General features: G+C 34.2%; 1 protein-coding gene across 11 annotated transcripts; it reads left to right on the top strand.

Annotated features, from left to right (window-relative positions):
* Positions 1–145: 145 nt before the first annotated feature.
* Positions 146–21,001, top strand: LOC124952905 (TGF-beta receptor type-1). Of its 11 annotated transcripts, none has more exons than XR_007102056.1 (11): positions 146–1,492; positions 4,455–4,569; positions 9,761–9,915; positions 12,597–12,805; positions 16,139–16,175; positions 16,811–17,065; positions 17,886–18,119; positions 18,323–18,663; positions 18,738–18,977; positions 19,187–19,477; positions 20,118–21,001. XR_007102056.1 is itself a non-coding variant. In XM_047503514.1 (11 exons), exons 2-11 carry the CDS (start codon positions 1,408–1,410, stop codon positions 19,307–19,309), a joined length of 1,794 nt encoding a protein of 597 aa, XP_047359470.1. In that variant the 5' UTR covers positions 146–659; positions 731–1,407; the 3' UTR covers positions 19,310–21,001. The 11 variants fall into 11 exon arrangements, 10 of the variants coding, with proteins under 10 accessions (XP_047359470.1, XP_047359489.1, XP_047359479.1 ...); XM_047503514.1 differs by having other exon boundaries at positions 146–659; positions 731–1,492; positions 19,187–21,001; XM_047503533.1 differs by having other exon boundaries at positions 16,832–17,065; positions 19,187–21,001.
* The last annotated feature ends 1,560 nt before the right edge of the window (positions 21,002–22,561 follow it).

Here is a 22,561-nt window from a genome sequence, read left to right as displayed (position 1 = left end):
AAAAGATTTGCGTCATTTCGTGAAAAAATAAAATAAGCCGATCATTTTTCAAATTCGCATGTCGTCAATTTTACTCGTGAATGTAATATTATCGGGCGTCGCTAGCGGCGCTGCGAGTACGAATAGAGTCCGGTATAGTGGTAAAACGGCAGCAGCATCGACATTAGCAAATCGCGAGTTGTAGTGGACTGATTGTCATAACGTATCGTGCTATTTGGTGGCAAGTGTAAGAAGTGCGTGTGATCGGTGTGACAACGCGACGAGACGACGACGGCAAAATCTTACGGAGTAGCGAAATTTCTAATGTGGATGGATTTAATGGAAATAATGAGGATTTGTCAGAGATTGTCGGGTGTCGTGTAGGAAAAAGGAGAATAGTAATAACGGGGACGGGTACAGTGACGGCGACAGGGGGGGGAGAGTATCGTGGTGGAAGTGGAGAAGGAGGAGTTTGCGAGGGTGAAAGAGAGAGAAAGAGAGAAAACGAGTTGCGGTGTGATGGTCGTTCGACTTCGATCAAAAAGAACGAAGAGAGAGAAAGAGTGAGTGAGTGAAAGAGAGGAAGAGCGACGATAGGCCGGGCTTCTAGCTAAGAAGCAGCGGATGATTGTAAAATGGCGGCGGGGCCGGTTGTGTGGCGACTGCTAGATGGTTGGTCGGTAAGCATTGACGTCGTTTGATTCAACTGAAAAGAGAATAATCGAGGACGATTGTCGTGGTGGAAGAGTAGGTCCGTTTGGTAAGAGTGAAACTGTGGAACGAAACGGAAGGAGCGCGGGCTCGCACGATTTTCGAAGCAATTCCGCGCCGCTGGTGAAAGATGCCGCATCTGTGCCGGTAGTGAATAATTTGATGGTGTAATGTTGCGTACAAAAATCGCGATGTGATCTTTGTGCATTGTAAGACAAAAAGAGAGAGAGAGAGAGAGAGAGCGAGAGAGAGAGAGGTAGTTAAAGGGGAAAGAAACGGTGCAGTGTCTTGCACTTGTTCGAAAGAACAAGAGAGAGAGATATTTTTTGCAGGCTTTTTTTTTAGTCCAAGTCGTGGATTTACTGTGGTCCATCAACGGTGTTGGAAGAGGCAGAAGAAGAAGTGGAGGAGAAGGGGAGGAGAAGGTGACGAACGTTCGACGATAGAAAGATGACAAGGTCGTCGCGTTCTTCGACATCGATGTCGAGCCGTGGTTGTTGTTGTTACCGCTGCTGCTGTCGTCGTCGTCGCCGGTGCAGTTTGGCAGGAGCCGCGAATGCGACCGCCAGGAAAGCTGCGGAAAGCGTTGCCAGTGAGCAGCTCAGTGGGCGTTACGATTGAGAATTTCATTCCTCTTTTCCTCGGAATCGTTCTTTTCGCCGTTGGAAGTGGAGGAAGAGGAAGAGGAGGAAAAAACGGTGGAGGACGAGGAAGAAGATGAGAGGCGCACGCGGTAGCTGCTCCGCGAGTGTTCTCGCATTAGCGCTTTTTTATTTACTTTACGCATCCTATCCAGTTGACGGTTAGTATCCTTTTTTCTATGTTTATATATTGTAAATAAGTATATATACGTAGATAAGTATATATAGCGTATAGTAGCGTAATGTGCTCGATGTCTCTCTGCTCGCATTTACATGCGTAAGTACTGTGTACGTATGTATACATGATATGTATATCTATGTACGTATGATGTATATATATATATATATATATGTACGTATGTATGTATGTGAACCAGACGTAGAGGGAAGGCGCGGAACCGTGCGCGTTCGACCGCACGCGCCTTCCCGCTCTTTTCCCTTTACGACCTATGTAAAGTGCATAACGTTGCGTAAGCTACGAGTCGGTGAGCCCGAGAATGGCCGATTCAATTTCTTCCGTTCGAAGATTCTGCATTTGCTTACGTACTTATATATGTTTATTACGTACTTATGTATACTTTTCTATATATGTACGTATATAGTACATATACGTGCGCTTGAAAAAAAATTACGTGGACATATGTAATATCGTTGAACGCGATCCGTTCGACCTTTGCTTTTTATATTCTACGCTTCTTTTTGTATTAAGCGTTCCCGATAATTGATGGTAATGATTAATATGATAATCGTTTGAAAAAAAAAAAAAAGGAATCTTTCTTTGCTAATGTTACTTCCTATCATCGAAGTATTTTGTAATTAACGAGATAAGCGACGGTGTTTATGAAAACGATCTAACTTCGTAATTAATTTTTTACTTGTTTCTGATAAATAATATAACGTAGTATTTGCTTTCATGACAACACCGAAGCGTGGATAGCGCGTGAAGGTCTTGACGGATAATTGTCGATAGTCGATACGCAATTTCCTCAGCAAATAATATATCTTGCAAGTGATCGATCGATCTAATGTGATATCCTTCTATCCAATGAGAGTAATAAAGAGAGAGAGAGAGAGAGAGAGAGAGAGAGAGAGAGAGAGAGAGAGAGAGAGACGATTCTATTAACGAGACAGATATCTTATTAAAGGTACTCTCACCAGTTGTTCGTACTTATAAACGATGAAAGTCGATTTTAATTAAAACCCATACGTTGTTTTTACTTCTCATTTATTAAATTATTTTTCGTTCTTAAAAATGTTTCAGCATATTAATTTAAAGATGTACCTCGTACAAATCCGAAGTCTTAAGAACGTTAAACTTCTATCGTAATATATATTCATTTATTATATTGTTACGTGATCGATTCGTTAACGCTGACGATCGTGACTTTGGTCGATCTTAAGGGGGAAAAAAAAAAAAAAAAGTGTCAAGGAAGATTTATAATTTTTAATGAAGAACGTATTTTGTTTTAAATGGACTTCTTCTTTTCCTCCCCGTATTCAAATCAGTGTTTTGTATTGACTTCGTAAGCAATCGTATATTATCACGATGACTTCTTTTTCTTTTTTCCTTCTCGCAGTCTCGCGAAGTGCCTTCGCATTATCACCATAAATGCGAACGATTGACGAAAGTGCTCGGATGCTTCTTTTCTTCCTCTTGCATTGGATACATCAAAGTTAACGAAGGGAAGACATTTCCTTAACAAGATCAATTTGAAACTATGTATGTACGTTAGTAAGTACATACATAGTATATTTCTCTAATAATCCATGTAATTATTCACCATGTAAATTGATATTATTAGGAGATACACGTACGAAGATATTGAATATTTAATATTATAAGGATTTCGTTTTATTACCACCCTTATCTATCGATGTTATCGTGTTATCGTTGTTTCTGCAAAGTTCAAAGCTGAGAGAGAGAGAGAGAGAGAGAGAGAGAGAGAGAGAGAGAGAGAGAGAGAGATGTACATATGTCACATTTACGAATAGAGAGTTTAAGATGAGCCGTTTTTTGTGTCCACAGACATAGCGAAGTTTTTATCTCGACTTTAACGATTAAGTGATAATTATCGAAAAGTTTTTTAATTATTAATAGAAAAATCTGTATGGTAAAATGCAGTTTCATTTCTGAGCCTTAGCGGATTTCGGCTTTCAATGAAGCAGAGAGAGAGAGAGAGAGAGAGAAAGAGAGAGAGAGAGAGAGAGAGAGAGAGAGAGAGAGAGAGCTATTCGGACGATTTCTTTCTTTTGATTCCATACGCGGAAGAAGGTCTCGTAGCGGATCTCGTGGGTGCGCAAAAAATTGTTTTATGGAGAGTCGCTGGTATGTGCGTCGAGTCCAGGTATACTCTCGGATCTCACGGAATATATGTGTATCCCTCTCTTTCTCTTTGTACATGTGTTCTCTCATGTGTCTATGTATGCGCGTGCGTGCGCGGGCACGTATGTGTGTATGGATGCGTGCGTGCGCGCAACAGGGACCGTTCGCGTTCTCTCGTTCGCTTCGTTCAACGCGGACTATGCGCTAATCACTCGAATTAAACTCGTTTCCTCGAGTCTAACTTGTCCAACTACGATATAACAGTTTCAATTATCTCTGTCGAAAGATCTGCCAAACTCGACGAATTTTGATCTTTGTTTTCCTTCGTTATCAATTTTTCGTTGAAGATAACCGTAACATATGAAGAACAAATACATGTGGAGAGAGTAACATCGTATAATCTCTCTCTCTCTCTATCTCTCTCTCTTTCTTTCTCTCTCTCTCTCTCTTTCTGGAATTTCATTATCAGAGACAGTCGAGTCATGTTTCAATCTTTTTGAAGACATTTTCTAAGAACAAAACTAGAATAATTAGTTAATATAAAATAATTTAGTAAGTATTTAAAAGATAAGCATTGATCTATTGGATTATATTTTATTAGCTTTATTTTCCGTTTGGAACTAGTAATCAATATTATAATAGAACATAGAGTTATAATCTTGTAAAAAGATTTATTCAATGTGAACTGATCAGGCTTCTTTCTTTATAAATCTGTTTTGGAATGTTGTCGATTATTCAAATAGTTTCATAAAAAAAATATATATTAAATTAATGTATCATTATATTTTTCTCTATTTCAGGATTATTGAAGTGCTACTGCGATATTTGCACGGATAGTAATCACACGTGTGAAACCGATGGCTATTGTTTTGCCAGTACGAGCTTGGAGAATGATGTCATCACGTATGCCAGGAGGTAACGCATCAGCATATGGATTTTTTTTCTCTCCATCCTCTTATTTTTCGCACATCAATACAGATGTCAACGGATACGTTGCACTTCGATGGTACAAACGTATGTTTATCGATCGTCAATACTCGTGGCGCATACGCGGTAAACCGTGCCTAAGTCTTTCAAATTTCCCGTGCAATTCCAAAGCGCGTTTAAACAAAATTTCTCATTTAATGACAAATTGAAATAAAACAAGTGCCTTGAAAAATTAGGAACCCAATGATTATTATCATGATCGTTAAGTGTTTTAAAATATCGTAGAATGTGATTTTTTGTATTTTTTTATGGTCGATCGTTGAACACATATATATATATATATACATATATGTATATATACATATATAACAAGTATATAGTAAAAGGGCTCGTTTCGTTACGATCGATTCCCCCCATCAAGTCGTGGCTTTTTAGGAACGTTTTAGCTTCCTTTTCGGGCTAGTCGCCAAGGCACGAGGCACGATTAGCGACTGTTTCGACGTTAGCCGAAGTACGCTTCGATGGATACGAATTATCGTTGTTGTCCGCTGCTCGTCGCGATGGTAACGTCCCGCGTCGAATTTTCATCGGCCATCGACTTTCATCGGCCATCGCGAAATCGTCCGTCCATTTCTTCGTTTTCTTTTCACAATTTTAAGATGTTCGAAGGGAAAGGTATTCGACATTACTTTCCGTATTTTTCTTTATTTTTTTTTTTTTTTAGCATGTTGGGGGTAGCCACGAGTGATATTTTTTTCATCTACTTCGTTGATCTTCCAGAATCGTTCTCGAATCATTATATTTTGTGGCTACTTATTTGATTCATTTTATTTGTGTCTATTTTCGAAAATATATATATATATATACACACATATATATATATATATATATATGTATATATATAATCGATATTATAATACTTGTATATTAATCAAAAGGCTCACGAGTCGAATTTGATCAGAAATTTGTTGGAAAAGTGAGAAAAGGGAAAAAAGTAACGAAGGAAGGATAAGAAGGAAGGGAAAATCGTAAAAAGAGGGAAAGAAAATAAAAAAAGTGAATGTAGTGATCGAAAGCACGGGAGGTCGAAAGTCAAAAGATAACAGCGCGGTCGTCGAGTGCAAGACAAACTCGGCCTCCGACTCTGCAAATGAAAAGTCTCTTCTCTCTTTATCGTTTTATTGTTACCTTGTATCGATATGATGGACACACGTAAAAGTCCGCGAATTTTCATTATTAATACTAGAACAACCAATGATTGATGTATATCTACTTCTATCGGAGAGGTCAAAATAACTTGTTTTTTAAATTAACAGAAAAGATATGGCATTTTATGTGTTTTTATATACTTTATTATTTTATGAGCAATAATTGAATATAAACTGAATAATAATAGTAATATAATAAGACTAATAATTTTAAAAATAATTAAGCATAAAATTCAAAGGCATTTTTTACAAGTTATAATTATATTAGTAGAGCATGTATCATAGATTCGTTTATTACATAATTATTCTTCGTTTTATTATTAGTACAATGTGCTATTTGATACTGTTTACGTTTCATCGAAATACGTGTCTCGTTTTGTGATGGTGTACATGAAATTATTTCTTTTGCTTTTAATGAGGATCATCCGGTTAGATCTTTGTAGTTACGCGCAAATTCTTCGGCTAATTGAAATAAGAAGTCTTTTTTTGAAATATTTTCTTCCGTTGTTTACTTGTATAATAACCAGGCATTTATGCCGGCAAAATCTAAGATATTATAAAATACTTGTAATGGCCATTTTCTATTAGGAAAATCCAACTTTCACAATATATTTTCTAGCCATTTGATCTATCATATCTATTCTAAATTTGTGTTGTTATAAGATTCTATAGGTTTAGGCAAACGTTTATAATCTTTTCAAATTTTAACAGATTTATGTTTCAAACTCAGTAACAATACTTTTTTATTTTGTTTACTCTGTATATAATAAGAGTACAATTTTCTGTTTTATAAAGAATTGTCGATTATGCTATATTCAAGCATTACATGTTTTTATAAATAAGCGAAAATGTTGCTATGCCTAGGTAATACCATGAGAAAGTAAAAGAAGTAAAAAATGACAAATTTATCTACGTTCCGTAGGGGTCAAAGTGACATATCTCGGTATATGTAGGTATACTACATAAAATTTTACAACAAAAAGACAAGAAAAAAGAAAACTACCTTACAAAATTAATTATTTACATATTTTAGAAGAAACCATACAAAATGTTAGTAAAGATAATGTACTGGAAATAAGTAATGATTATAAGAAATACCAAACAAGTCATTTTGACCTCCCTTGGTTGTTCTAGTGTTAAATTAGTTAATTAGAGAGATGCCAATGAAAATTGTAAAATCGATCGGAGATTTTTAGGGAAGATTTTTAGGGAGAGTTAGGGTTGTTTATAGTTCGAAGATGTATCGTCGTCGAATCATTTATCGATCCACTTCAATCACAAACGCAGACACAGGACATGTCGATGAGAGCTTTATAGACGTCAAGCAAATTCGTAACGTCACTATGAGCTAGCAGACGCGTGGACGCTAGCTAAATATTTAATGCGCCAGACGAATAACTCGGTCTGGATCGAATCGAAAATAACGCGACCGAGATTATTTGATTGGTCGAGACGCGAAGAACGAGCGAGTCGATTTCGTATTCGTTCAATATCATTCCTCGGTCTTGTGTAAAATAATTTAATGCAAGATATCGTCGTATGCACATAGATATCTCCTTCTCGTCATCCGTTCGATCGAAATTCATAATGGAGAAGAACAAACACTATGTCGTTTGCGTTTCTTCGATTTAGCTCTTGTAAGGATACGAAGATGATATGGCCAAAAAATGTACAATTTCTCGTACTAAACGTAAGATTGTGATGTTGTGAAAGGTGCCTCGACCGAAGGTGTTGGTTCCCACCGGAAGAGCCACGTGTCTGCAATGGTAAGCCGGGCATCTATCGTTCCCGACACTGCTGCGATAAAGACTTCTGCAACCGGAATTTACATCCGGGTTTACTGTCTTCCGCTTCGCCAGAATTACGGCCAGGTATTCAATCTCCGCGGTTTGACGATGCTTTCATTAATATTACGTGCAGCCTCCTTTATCTTCTTCCTCCCTTTCTTTTTTTTTTTTTTTTTTTTTTTTTTTTTGGTGTGTCGATAATTCCATATATTATATAGATATTTACGACGAGAGAAATTACTCACATATAAACACATACTAACGAGCGATTAGATCATCGATAAAAGTTATCGTGTTTTCGCGGATGAAAAGGGAGTTTCGTCTTTTAAAAAAAATTAAAAAATTAAAAAAAAAAAAGAAAATAAGAACAATTTTTCTCTTATGTCTTTAACTCTTACCACATCGAATCGTGTCTCTTCGTTATCGTCTTGCCGAGAACTCGTCTCAACAAATTTTTTGTCGGGTCGTGATTAGTGCTTGAATGCGATGAACACACATAGATACAGACATATATACATCATATATGAAAATGCGTAGACATATAGACATAAAATTTCTATGGAACTAACGGTGTAAAAGGCGTTAACACAACGGCAAAAGTTTCCAGTGAGATGAGGTGCATTCCTTACGGTGCTCGTTTATTTTATTTGTACGATTCACGGAAACGTACGTTTTTGCTTTAAAAAAGTTCAAACGGGGTGGTTTTTTGATACAGTTTATCTATTCGCCTTTTTTTTAGCGGGAAATTCAAAAATAAAAAATGATCATCGAAAAAACAAAGCCCACTCATTGCACGTAAATCATGATCAAGTACGATTTTGCGGTGCCAGCATATTCGAATAAATACGAATATAAATGTAATAGTTAAATCGATTAGAAATATAAATAAAGACTAATATATAAAAATTCTTTTCTGTGCCCGTAAGAGAATGCTCTCTTTTTTTTTTTTGCTATACAAACCAATACTTACTACCGTGTTTGTCATTTTTCTTTGGTTGTTTTTTTTTTTTTTTTGAGAGAGAAAGAGAAAGAGAAAAGAGAGAGAAAGATCTTTGACTAACCGATCCTTTTTGTGTTAGTAGTTGCACTGTGATTATCGTGTGCTCTTACAGATTCGCTCTTCGAGAGCTTCCTGGAGCGTGTTCGTTTTTTCGCCTTTTCCTTCCTTCTTCTTTTTTTCCCTCCTTTTCGAGAGAAATCGTCAGGTGATTCGATGACGATCCGAGCCAATTAACGCAACCACCTTACAATTTACACCTCGTTTTGGTTTGTGTTCATTGTTATCCCGTACCTTTTTTTGTTTTATCTATTTTCCTTTTTCATTTTTTTTTGCCTTGCCCGTGACAGAAATTGCGTGATGCGAAAATAACGACAGAGTGAGAGAGAGAGAGAGAGAGAGAGAGAGAGAGAGAGAGAGAGAGAGAGAAAAGAGAGAATTTCAGGAACAGCCAATCCACACGCACCCGGCTACCCCCACCGTAACGTATTTTATGTATACGACGGAGTGTTGAGTTGCACGGTATTTTTCTTCAACCTTTCTTTTTTCTTCGATTGTTCTGCCTTTTATTTCTTCCTTTTTTTTTTCATTTTTTTTTTTTTTTTTATTCAATCCACCTTCGTTTGCGTTGATCCATGTGTTTCCTGGACGAACTCTGCGTTTTGTTTTTCTTCTTTTTGTACTTGGCGAATTCACTTGAATTGACTCGACCTGCGAGTGACTTACATACGCGTGTTTTGGCCGTGAGATGTCTCTAGAATTTTAAACAAGAAAATTTAATGTTATCGCGAAGCAACACCGATAATGTTCCAGCTAAACGGGGAGTTAATAAACTCAATGTCACTCTTTTTCATCGTTCCTTGCGGTCGCGTATGCGTTTGTATGCATTTCTAAAGCATGATGAGAGTTAATAAAACAAAAAAAGAAATAAACCAATTCAACGTTCTCGTCGGTGATAACAAGTACTACTATCTCGAGAAAATGAAAAAAAAAAAAAAAAAAAAAAATACAAAAAAAAAAAAAATAAAAACAAATTTTAAATCTTTGTCAACATCGCGTATAATATTGAATTTATCGATTTTCAACGTAGCTTCGTCTCTAACGAGAACGAGAACAAGAACAAGTGTTCTCTCTTCTTTTTTTGGTTGGTCCGTTTTGTCTGAAACTTTTGCAAAATCGGCTTGAAGGTGCGTGCACAAACAGCTGTCGTCGTCGCAGCCCGAGCCGCTCATCTTCTGCATGACGAGCGACTCGCGAAATACGACCTTTGTCATCGAGTGCTGCAAAGAGGATTTTTGCAATCGGGATCTGAAACCTCAGCTGCACCCTCGCACCAAAGAAGGTAGGATCAACCGAGAGCACCGGAGATAACGGAAATTCCGCAGGTGGCACGGGCTTTCGCTGTGATTTTATTTATTTATTTTTTTCATTTTTTTTATTTATCTGTCTCTCCAGCTATTCGCTAATTCGTGCTATTCTAACGCTAATCAATAGTTCTTGCGCGAACACGAGCGAAAAGACACACTTTCGCTTTTATGTATGTATTGTACGTAATATATCATACTTGTATGCAGATCTATTGCCATATCAAACGTTTACGTGCTTCTCTTAGTTTCTATCAATGATGCTGCTGCTATTTGCTATTTACACGCGATAACTACTTTTGCACAATATCTGATCGAATTTGTACATACATATGTACATATAGCATAAGTAAACTGTGACGTTCTGTGTCGTGGCTTGCAACTGTGTGTTGCGAACAATCACGATTTTCCTTGAATTTTTCTATAAACTTAGTCAATATTCCATACAGTGACTTATTTAAATAATTAATTAAATAAAAAGTATATAATATGCTAATATTAATGTTCGAACTTGAATCATCGAATAAGGTATAAATAGATTGTATTGAAAAAACAAAAAAATTATATAGAATATTTGAAATAATTATATAAGTGGTAACTTTTTCTGAAGTCCGTATAAGTCCACAGAGTGAAACGGCTCTTAGAATTTTATTATCAGAACGAATCGACCTTTGAGTTTCTCTTTTTTTCTTTTTTTTTTTTTTAATTTTTAACGCGATAAGGAGACCTTGCCACCTACGTAAGTTCCGATCGCTTCGAGGTAGCTATTTCCTGCCTTGTTTCACTTCGCCTCTGTAAAACTTAGAGATCTCTAGCACATTTGGTAATGGTTATTACCAAACTTATGTATGTACAATATATGTACATATATTGTACGTAGATATACATATAATATATACACGTATCGAGTTGAACGTAATTGAAAAAAGTAGCAATGGCATGTTATTCTATTTGGTCACTTTTTTCTTCAGTTCTCTTTATTTATATTTCTCTTGCCTCTTCTATTTCTTCTTCTTTCTTGCACTATCCTCGAACGAAATCTTCGTTGCACCGCTGTAGAAACCCTGTCTAATGTGCGAAAAGGATATCGCAACTTTTGTATATACACGTTCTTCTTTTGGCCCTTTTTTTTTACTCTTTATCGAGCAACTTCATCTTCTCCTTTTTTTTTTTTTTTTTTTCTTTTCTTTTCTTTTTTCTCTTAAAGTCTATTAGATGTACATATGTGTATATATTTTGATTTTAATTCTTCAATATGGAGTACAAATTAGTGAGATAAAATTTGTAGGTAGAAATGGGATAAACATTAAATAGACGTTTATAGTTTGTAAGAAATCGATGTAAAGTGAATGGTTTTTCTTTCCTTTGTTTATTTATTTATTTATGCTTTTTTTCCCTATTTTTTTATTATAATGAAAAAGACAAAGAATGAAATAGTCGTTCTTCTACATCGATGACTTCCAAAACTTTTTTTATTTCCACTATGCATGCTCTATTCTTAACCAGATTAATCCGTTAAGCTCTTATCACCTCTTTGCTACCTATTACTCGTCGATGTACATATTTGAACGACTATAACGACGTAACGAAAAATATAATATTTCTTTTAACGTATTCGAACGCTTTTTTGGTGCTGACCACTTTAACGTATTTTAGGTAACATCTTCGCGCAGTTACATATTTACATTTTCAAGGAAGGGATGCAAAATAATGATCGATCTTATATATATTTTCAGTATTCCATTGATCGATAGACATCCTGACCTGTGACCTCTACGTGTCCCGCATATATCCATCATTCGAAATATCTTCTCATGTATAAATCTTTCACGATTTGTTCTTTTTAGTTCGAACTCTCGTTATAAGTAGCGAATAAAAATGAAAAAAAGAAAAACAAGAAAAGAGAGAAAACTACAGACACGAAGGATCATGAAAGTATTAGCATTTCAAATGAGTAGTATCGATTTTTATACTCATCTTCTTTATATGTACACATATGTACGTATGTATGTATCCCAAACATTAAATACAATACTGCAAATATGGTAGACAAAATATCGAACAATTTTTTTTTTTTTTATGACTATATCAAGATGGTAACAATTTTTATAAAATATTTTCTTCGACAGCTTGCCGAGATTTTTTTTGACCACAAAAAAAAAAAAAAAAAAAAAAAAAAAGGAACATTTCAGATACGCTGAGTAAAAAAAAACTTGTCGAATATATTTTCTTTAATTATCTTCTTTATATCGAGATGGAAATAATTTTTACAGAATATATCCTTGAATATTTTATCTAAATTTTTTTTGGTCATAAAAAAGAAAAAGAACGTTTCAGATAACTTTTTATCAAAGAGAAGTCGAACCGGAGAATAGTGACGTTGCATCTTTTTCTTCTTGCATTTAATCTTTCCATCTTCTTCTCATATATATATGTACATATATGTATGTATGTATGTATGTATGTATGTATGTATGTATATATGTATGTATGTATATATGTATGTATATATATATATATATATATATATATATATATATATATATATATATATATATATATATATCTCGGCTAATCGTGCAAAAAACACCGAGAACGAAAGGAGAAAAGACGCGTCCTTTATAAGCGGAAATATTCGTCAATGAAACATTGTTCTCAGGTGTTACAATAAGACGTACTTCTTCCCGGGGCCCGAATACTCAGTCTGGTGTACAACGAACATCATCCAGAATGTTCCTGACGGCATCAAGTCCGTCGTTGCTTGCTGCGACCACTCCGACTTCTGCAATCGCGAGCTATGGCCCTCTTTTCCTCTTCACGAACTCGAGCCTCGGCAACGTTCTCGAAACGACAACGACCTCGAAGGAGGTACAACGAGAATCGCCGTGCGTGCTTTCCTTTTCAAGGACGATGTCGCCTCGTGAAACCATTTTCTCTCTCTCACACAGCCCACGTCTTCTTTTTCGTCCTACCTGTTTGATTTGAACTCAAAATGTCTTTCTTTCGAATTGATTTCGTTTCTCTTAACTCTATAACGCAATATAACTTATAAATTACACGCTTATATATTTGTAGTTCTTTTCTTTAAATTACATTTAATTTGTTCATCACTAGATTAATTAGTTCATATAGAAGGTACATTTTTTTTTAAGTATAAGTTATGGTTAATATAGTAAAGTTTTACTGGTATAAAAATTATCAAATAAGTTTTATATCATATAAAATTTTTTAAATACTAGAAAAAAAATTGCGTTATAGAGGAACGAATTTAAAAATATTTATATTTTTTCTTATTCCTTTCTTTTTCTTTTTCTTTTTTCTTTTTGCGTTTTTTATTAAAAAAAGAGTTATATACAATATCGTGAGTTAATTTTTACGTAATTAATTATTCATAAATTTTTTAAATTATTTGCCTCTAATTATGATAGTCATGGTATAAAAAGTTAATGTTCATTATGGTAATTAGAATCTTTTACCGGATATCATTTATCATTCAAAAGAGTATCAAGATTGTAAACGCGATAATATCAAGTTTTTATTTCTTCCTTTTACATGCATGGTTGTTTAACGTATTCAACATAACGGTCACTGGTGGCCATTACTGAACTTTTCTTTATACGATTTTTCTCCTGTTGATACCGCGATGAAAATAACTCACTGATGGGAAATAAACAAATAAATACCTTACCCATCATATTTTTGTATAATTCAGTACTATAATTCAATTCAGTATCCTATTATCTTTTTTAATATAATATGATCTAAGTATCGTGGGTAATAGTATAATCTCTCAAAATTCATCGCTTGGCGGTGAATACGTTAAACAAATCAATCAATATTCTTCTTTTTTTTTTCGTTCCCGAAGCAATTTACATTTACGCGAATTCTTGGAAGTCGGGGCAAGTCTTGGAGAGATTAAGTTTCGTACGATACAATATTTGGAAAGAGTACGCACGACGATGAGAGAGTGAGAGAGAGAGAGAGAGAGAGAGAGAGAGAGAAAAGAAAAACGATTCGGGCTTTTTTACCTTCGACCTTGGGTGCTTATGTGAAAGATCGTTTTGGGCGTTCATTAGCATCGCTCCATATCTCGTTTGCTCGTTTCTCGTTTCTCCTTCATATCTTGCTTCCACCTAGCTGATTCCACACATACATACATACATACACATGTATACATGCATTCTGTGTTACCGTGTCGGTTGACTAATACACGAGGTCTTTCCAGACGAAAGATAGTCGAGAGATTGCTTACGATTCATCAAGCACGAGACATCTACGAATTTTTTTTTTGCCTCCTTTTCGAGTCTGCACATTTTTTTTCACTTTTTTTTTCTGTTTTCAAAAGTATCAAAGAACGGAAAAGTTTTGACGTTCTTTCGTAGTCTCGCATAAGTCGAGATAGTTTGATCATTTTGTTTACTCTACGATATTTTTACTGTCTTTTTGTTATTAATTATAATATCTATGTTAAAATAATGAATAAATTTTAGATCGAGAAACAAAGTGGACGAAGAGAGAAAAAACGAGAAAGAGAAAGAGAGAGAGAGAGAGAGAGAGAGAGAGAGAGAGAGAGAGAGAGAGAGAGAGAGAGAGAGAGAGAGAGAAATATCTAGATTTTATTTTTATTTTATTTTTGTTTTTATACAAAATTGAAATAAAATCGTTTTAGTCAAGTTGAAAACTAAAAAAAAAAATTATATTTTTTCAATGTACATTTGCTGAGACTTGGACCGGTGGTTTGTATATCGTTCACATCTGTTATTTATGGCGAAAAAATGCCGGTGAGATAACAGTGTTCGTATGCGTTACCATCGGATAAGATAACGCTTAATATTTTCACAGTGTCTTTTCTTTTTTCTTTTTCTTTCTTTCTTTTTTTTTTTCAACACGTAAATCTCTTTCTCTTTCTTTCTCACTCTCATATTTTCTGTTGTCTGTTTTACAACGAGAGGCAGATTTTTGGGATAACGATTTGACGTAAATTATTTTCGTCGAACACTCGTGTTTATCATTTCATGACGGCTTGAGAAAGAATATCGATGTATCGGAAGTTGGAGTCGAGGCATACGTTTGTCGATCGACGATCCAGGATTAAAAATATCTTTTTCAACTTACGCAACCTTGCTTTCAGCGTTCTTTTCAATCCTCTTTGCTTCCTTTCATAAAGCTTAAAGAAGAAAACTTCGAGCCGAATAGAACATTTTTCAATTCAATTTATCAAATCAAATAAAAATTAAGTTATTGTTATGTTTTTGATAGAATAAGAAAGTGTAAAAGTTCGACAAGTCAAAAAAAAATAAATGTAAAATAAATATAAATTTAATTTTATTATAGCTCTTTATTGACGTCTAACATAATATCGACGATTTTTATCGGTATAAAAAGTATAAATGAAACGAAAATTTCGATAACATATCGATTTCAAGAAATATTTTCTTCACGTAATATTTCACAAGGCATATCGAATTAAAAAAATATTTTAATAATGAACGAATCATGATGAATGCAAAAAGTAAAGATAAGAGATAACCGATTGAAGTGACAGTTTCGATTTAATACTAAATACACACAGATACATTTAAATGTATGTATAAGATACAAAAAGACAGTAATAACGTCGATAACGAAAAGTCTGTCCTTGAACAAATCCAATTCTTTAAAAGGTGTCAGTTTTCACAGGATCTCGATCTATAATATATTTCGAAAATTTCCAACAATTTGCCCTCTCCCCCTTGTGCTTCCCTCCACCTTGTACTTTCTTAGTAAAAGATAGATGCTTCTCGTAATTATTCATTTTATAGAGCAGATGTTTCCATACATATATGCTTTTTCGACGATATGTTTGTTTTATCATTCTCATCACAGTTCTTTTTTTTTTTTGCATCTCAATTTCGATGGTAATCATCATATATTGTCATACTGTTCCATTCGTGTCAGGAGATCCATGTCTATCGATGGTATTGGGAGACAAAATAAGGTCCATCGATTTAGTCAAGATTTTGTCTCGAAATTCGGTGTTACTGTTGCTACGATGGAATTCATCAAAATGGTTCTCACGTTTGCTCGTCGAGTCGATCTCCGTATTTCACTTAACATGGTTCTTGTTATTATTAACCCTAGTGTTTCTTTTTTCTTTTTTTTTTTCTTTTTTTTTTTTTTTATGGAGTAACAATAATATTAACAGCATCCGCGTGCGTGAAGGAACTACATCTTGGTGGAAGATGGCGAAGATTTCGAGGTAAGTTTGAAGCTATAGTCGCAAGGTGCATACATACATATATAGATATACATACATACAAACATGTCATATCAATCAAAATGACAATTTCTTTTATTCGTCAGTTTCATATCTATTTTGCACGGGGGATAAAAAAGGTATCCTAGAAATGCACGAGACTCTTCTTTCCTAGATATCACGAAGGATTATTTAGCAGGTAGGAAGGGTTTCGTAAACGCAAGGAAATCATCAGCAAAAAAGCAATCTTTTCTATGGGAACGTCGATGTTATAAGTCAGAGAGAATATATAAGAACGAAATGATTGTTTTTCTTTTTTCATCTATTTCGTGTTTTGCTTTCGTTATTGATAATGATATGTATGTTTGGCTATATGTAGTTTCGCTGATGGAATGCTATTGTTGTTGGGGAAAGATGCTATGAAGTGGATATTTTGCTTGCATTTTCAGCTTGTAATCCTGATAAAAATCTTTTTTTTTTTGTGTGCATTTTCCTCTCTTCTTGCTTTTTTTTTTATTTTTCGTACGTGGTTGATGAAACGCTAATTTCGATGAGCGACGAATGTTTAGTCTTGCCGTTCGAGAATAGCGTTTTTCTCTGCGAGCGACCTTTAGCAATAAATACGCGATAACGAAAAGTCGTTGTCGTCTTGTCAAAAGTATCGTCGAATGGGAACGATTCAACGTGGATTACATGGAAAATGGCCTTGACGATAGCACTTCCTGTATGCGCAATCTGTCTGATCATCATGATTTTTTATCACACATACCTCTCGAAGAAAGATTCTACAAGACATTTCCCAGATGATTCGTTGGAGGCACCGGATCGACCAATCCTGGGAGGTGTCACTATCAGAGATATGTTGGAAATGACAACTAGTGGTAGCGGTTCGGGTAGGTCGAAATAAATTAAATATATGCTAAGATGTAATGTGTAAAAATTGTTTGAGCATCTCTTCCGAGATATCTTTTTAATTTATTTTTGAAAAATGGATACATAAAACACAGTAATATAGTATTCTCATTTAGTTAAATTGTCTAATGTTATGTTTGTATACATATATATGTATACAAACATAACATTTAATTGAATTTATACAAGGTGTCTCGTAGCTTTGGGACATCATTTTGAAAATAGATTCTGTACATGGAAATAATAAAAAAAAAGCTTATATAAACATAAACTTTACTTGATTTTTTTTTTCGAATTATAGCGAGTTACTTCAACACACTATATTTGATAATTTTGACAAGAAGTGTTCAAAATGAACTCTTTGCATTTGAACACAAGCTTGGAAATGTTTTACCCTTGACTGTCTCAGTCTTTCTAATTCTCATTTTTCCAGATATTGTTCAGATTTTTTGAAAGTATTGTTCAATTATCTTGCGAAGTTTTTCAACATTCTTAACGATCGTTTTGTGCCCAATGAATTTCAGATAACTATGCAAATAATAATCCATTGATTCAACTGCTTTCATCTTTCAGTAATATTATTTCAACATAAGACTCGCTATAATTGGAAAATAACAAATAGGATATATGTGTATATGAATTTTTGTAATTATTTTCATAATTTAATTATTTTCTTTATTTACAAATTCTATCCGTTGAAACGATTGAGGACACCCCCTATATAAATATATCCGACGATTATCCTACTTAAGTATATCATATCTATTAGAATGCTTTTTCCAATGTTCCTTCTCTCCCAAGTAGGTCTGCCACTTCTGGTACAGCGGAGTATAGCACGCCAGATTCAGCTTGTTGAGACGATCGGAAAGGGTCGTTTCGGTGAGGTCTGGCGTGGACGTTGGAGGGGTGAAAACGTTGCCGTTAAAATCTTTAGCTCGCGAGAAGAAAGATCTTGGTTTCGAGAAGCAGAGATCTATCAGACGGTGATGCTGAGGCATGATAATATCCTTGGCTTTATCGCTGCTGATAATAAAGGTATTATTTTATCATTGTTAGAAAGTTTAAGCCAATGTGATAAAAAATTTAATAATTAAAAGTATTATTATTATTATATAATACTAAGTAATAAAATTAATATAATTAAAAGATACAAGTATATAATATAAAAAATGTATGAAGAAAAGAACCGATCAATTTCAATTGTATCTCATATTTGCATTATTCATATTTGCTTCTAGACAATGGAACCTGGACGCAATTGTGGTTAATCACGGATTACCACGAGAAAGGTTCGCTTTTTGATTATCTAAACAGATTGACTGTAGATACGAATGGTATGATTAGAATGGCTTTGTCGATCGCCACTGGTCTGGCACATCTTCACATGGAAATTGTTGGTACGCAAGGTAAACCAGCTATCGCTCATAGAGACCTTAAATCGAAGAACATTCTCGTTAAGACGAATGGTACATGTGCGATTGGTGATCTTGGATTGGCTGTTAGGCATGATGTAATCACGGACACAGTTGATATTCAATTAAATAACAGGGTTGGAACCAAACGTTATATGGCACCTGAGGTAATAAACGCATTGTGTGTGTATATGCGCAATAATATAATTAGAGAACAAATCTTTGTTTATGTTGACTTTAGGTCTTGGAAGAGACGATAAATATGAATCATTTCGATTCGTTCAAAAGAGCAGACGTGTACGCTCTCGGTTTAATCTTTTGGGAAATTGCAAGACGTTGTAACGTTGGTGGAATTCATGACGATTATCAACTGCCCTTTTACGATTTGGTGCCTTCCGATCCTACGATCGAGGAAATGCGTAAGGTAGTCTGTACAGACAGACAAAGGCCCTCCATACCAAATCGATGGCAGTCAATCGAGGTTAGTATGAAAATTTTGATAAATCATTGAGAATTATTTTCAATTTTTAAGTATATCGAGTTTTTAAATATTTTATTATAAATATTTTATAATTATAAGCTCGTTAGTATAATGTGTGTTTGATTACATACCGAAGAATGTAAAATAATTAATAGTACTTTTGATCTTGTTTCAATCGAATTTGAGAATCTGTAAAAAATTGTTTAAAGGCTCTACAAGTGATGTCAAAAGTGATGAAGGAATGTTGGTACCATAATGCCGCGGCAAGGCTGACTGCACTCAGGATTAAAAAGTCTTTGGCCAACTATGGCGCTATGGAGGATCTGAAATAGAGAAGATTAGGAGGGACCATTCCGAAAGTGTCAGTGTTGTTGTTATGCTTCACAAATATAGGAAATGCGATCATAAACTATATGTGAATATATGAGAACGTTTGCATAAACTTTATTCCATTATGCGAGATATTCCAGAAGAATATAGAAGGGATTTTTGAAATCCAGGTGATTTACAAATTGTATTATTTATTAATAGTTTATTTCTATTTTTGATTTTGGAATTCAATCGAAAAGTAATGAAATTTTGTTTACGATTTGTTGATATTTTTCAAAAAAATTGTCGAAGGTCTTTTAATTTGAACGTTGTTAATTATTATTATCATTTTTTTTTTTTTTTTTTTTTCGTTGGTTAGAACACAACGACAAAGGTAAAGTCGATCGAAAACTCGAAAAATGCTTTTGGTTAATCGAAAAATAATCTACGTTACATTACTGCATATTTATTATAATGCTATAAAGATAAACTACATAAATTTATTCCGTAGTAACGTTTATGGATTAATATTAATCGATAATTATAAGTTTATATATTAGTTCGCATACGTGTGCGTAGGCGATTACTTGAAAGCAGTGTCGATTAACCAAATGGTATTTTGAATAAGAATAGGGTAATATAATAAAACTAATTTTTATTTGGTCGAATGTGTTCTATGTGATCTATGAAGATTAAGGAACGAAACAGAATATTTTAGATATCGGATATTTTTTTTTTAATTTATTTCACTATGTTCCGGATAGTGTTTCTATTTCGAAATACTTTTTTCACGCTTTTTTCAAATTGAACTTATCGTCGATGTTTTAACAGTGCGAGCAGAAACCAAACTTTCCGAGAGTATGTACCATTTAACGTGTGTTACAAGAGAAATACATATACACAGAGAAATTTCTTTTTTTTTTTTTTTGGCAATGCAAGCGGGATGCTGACATTAAGAAAAAGTAAACAAAACGTGTAAGGTAATTTTTATATTTATTATTTTCAACGAGTCTATGTATTAAACTTTTTCGAAATCGATCTTTTCAAAATAATGCAAGCAAGAATTATGATTTTGAAAATATTTCTTTGTATTACAATTTAGGATAAAATCTTCGAACGTTGAAATAGTTGTAAAAGTTTCTTCGTGTGAAATCGGTGAAACTTGAAAAGATAAGTTTTACATTGAAACAAAACTATTTCAAAACAAAATGAAGAGAAAAAAAGAAATGTATTTGATAAATCGCAATTGCATAATACGAAGAGCCTTATCGCGTTTTCGTTGACATTGGAAGGCCTTTTATCTACGACCAGTTATATTTACTGATTGACTTAAATATACGTACATACGTATATATGCGCACGTGCGCGTGGGCTTATAATGTCTTTAATGTAGATGTAACCAAATGTTTTTCTTAAGACGTAAGTTTTGCGTAATATTAACGCAAGTTGATCGCGGCATGCAACGGTATACCCCGCGAGTATGTCGAAACGTGTTTCCTTTGTAACACAGGAAGGCTGAAATTGAAGGGTGCTAAGCTCAAGAGCAACTGTAAAGTAGTGTGAAAGAAGGAGAGCAAGTGAGTTAGTGGTAGCGAGAGTGGCTTGCGCGAGTATGAAAGAAAGAAAGAAAGAAAGAAAGAAAGAAGAAGAAAAAAAAAAAGAAATGAAAAATTGTGAATGAGACGCTAATAATAAAAACTAAAAAGAAAAAAAAAGAGAAGAAAAGAAAAGAAAAAATAAAAAAAGGATGGAGAAAGAGAGAAAGATACATTGGAGAATCTATATTTTCGGGAATTTTTTAATGGAATGTAAAAGAAAGAGAGGTAAAAAGAAAAAGAAGAAGGGGATGAAAAAAAAATGTCATCATCTTAACGAGTTACAACGTATGAATTGTTGACGACGTTGTACTTGTTATTTATGAAGCACAATTTTTCTACTATTTTTCTCACCATCTTACTTTCTTTTTTCTTCTTCCCCTCTTCTTCTTCTTTTTCTTCGTTTCTTTCTCTTTCGCGTTGAGAACGACGATCAACATGAGAACGAGCATTGTTCGGTATTTGTGCGACATGTTGTGTATATTGTATGACAAAAAGCAATCATTACGAACGGGAATTTATAAATTTAGCATAGTGTGAGATCGAATGGAAGTATATGTTTCTCGTTAGCTTTATTAGTATCTTGTCCTCTAATGAACATTAACATTTTCATTACAGCGGAGTTGTTGTTCATAAAGTATAACATCTGATACTTTGTCGTATTATGCAAATTATTGATTTCTTATATATTGTTAAATCAAATTAACATTTATAAAAGAATATATATCAAAATATGCTAATTCATGCAGAATTTTGTTGAGTATCTATAATTATCTTTAGTAAACAGCGAATGTTCAACGTTGAGTGACTATAGTCCTTTTTAATAAGGAAAAAATTAAACTTATTTGACTTTTGTTTCATTGCAAATAAGTTGTTTGAAATGAAACAATAAACAACAACTTTCAAATGATTGAAATAAAATGAAATATTTAAATGGATTAAATAAAAAAAAGTGAATTTTCTAATGATTTGAAAGTCCTCGTCGTTTATTATTTCATTCTTTGGATATAATAATGGGTTTATGTTTATTAGAGGTTAGGTATTCATTAATGAAGCTGGCGACGATAATTTTGTATTGGAGAAATTATGCGAGAACGATTGAAAATAAGGCAATGATTTTGTACGTAGTAATGCTCGCGTGATAAGAAAACTCGTCGAAGACGAAAGAAAGAAGGCGAGATAGAGATAGAGATAGAGATAGAGATAGAGATACATAGATGAGAGAGAGAGAGAGAGAGAGAGAGAGAGAGAGAGAGAGAGAGAGAGAGAGAGAGAGAGAGAGAGAGAGAGAGAGAGAGAGAGAGAGGGAGGGAGGGAGGGAGGGAGGGAGGGAGGGAGGGAGGGTCAAATAATCTTCGTCATCCAATAATCAACATAAAAGTCTGCGACGTTACAATTAAATATTATTACGTAGAAAAGGCAAGAGTCCTTTTAAAACACATAATCGTATTTTTATATTGTTTTTTACCGATAACGCCGCGCTCGGTTGCCGTACTCACTTTCTCTTCCGTTTTCTAAAACCACCGATTGGTGGAAAGATACTTCGGAATTCACGTATAATATGTATAAGTTGGAAATATTAGTGCCTACGTTTGGACGAAAGAAAAGAATTTTTTTCGTATTTCTTTATAACAATATAATTATTCAAGATACAAGGTAGAATGATGAAAGAAAGAAAGA

Source organism: Vespa velutina, chromosome 1, assembly GCF_912470025.1.
Source record: "Vespa velutina chromosome 1, iVesVel2.1, whole genome shotgun sequence".
Classification (NCBI taxonomy): Eukaryota; Metazoa; Arthropoda; class Insecta; order Hymenoptera; family Vespidae; genus Vespa; species Vespa velutina.
This window is presented reverse-complemented; position numbering and strand designations above follow the sequence as displayed.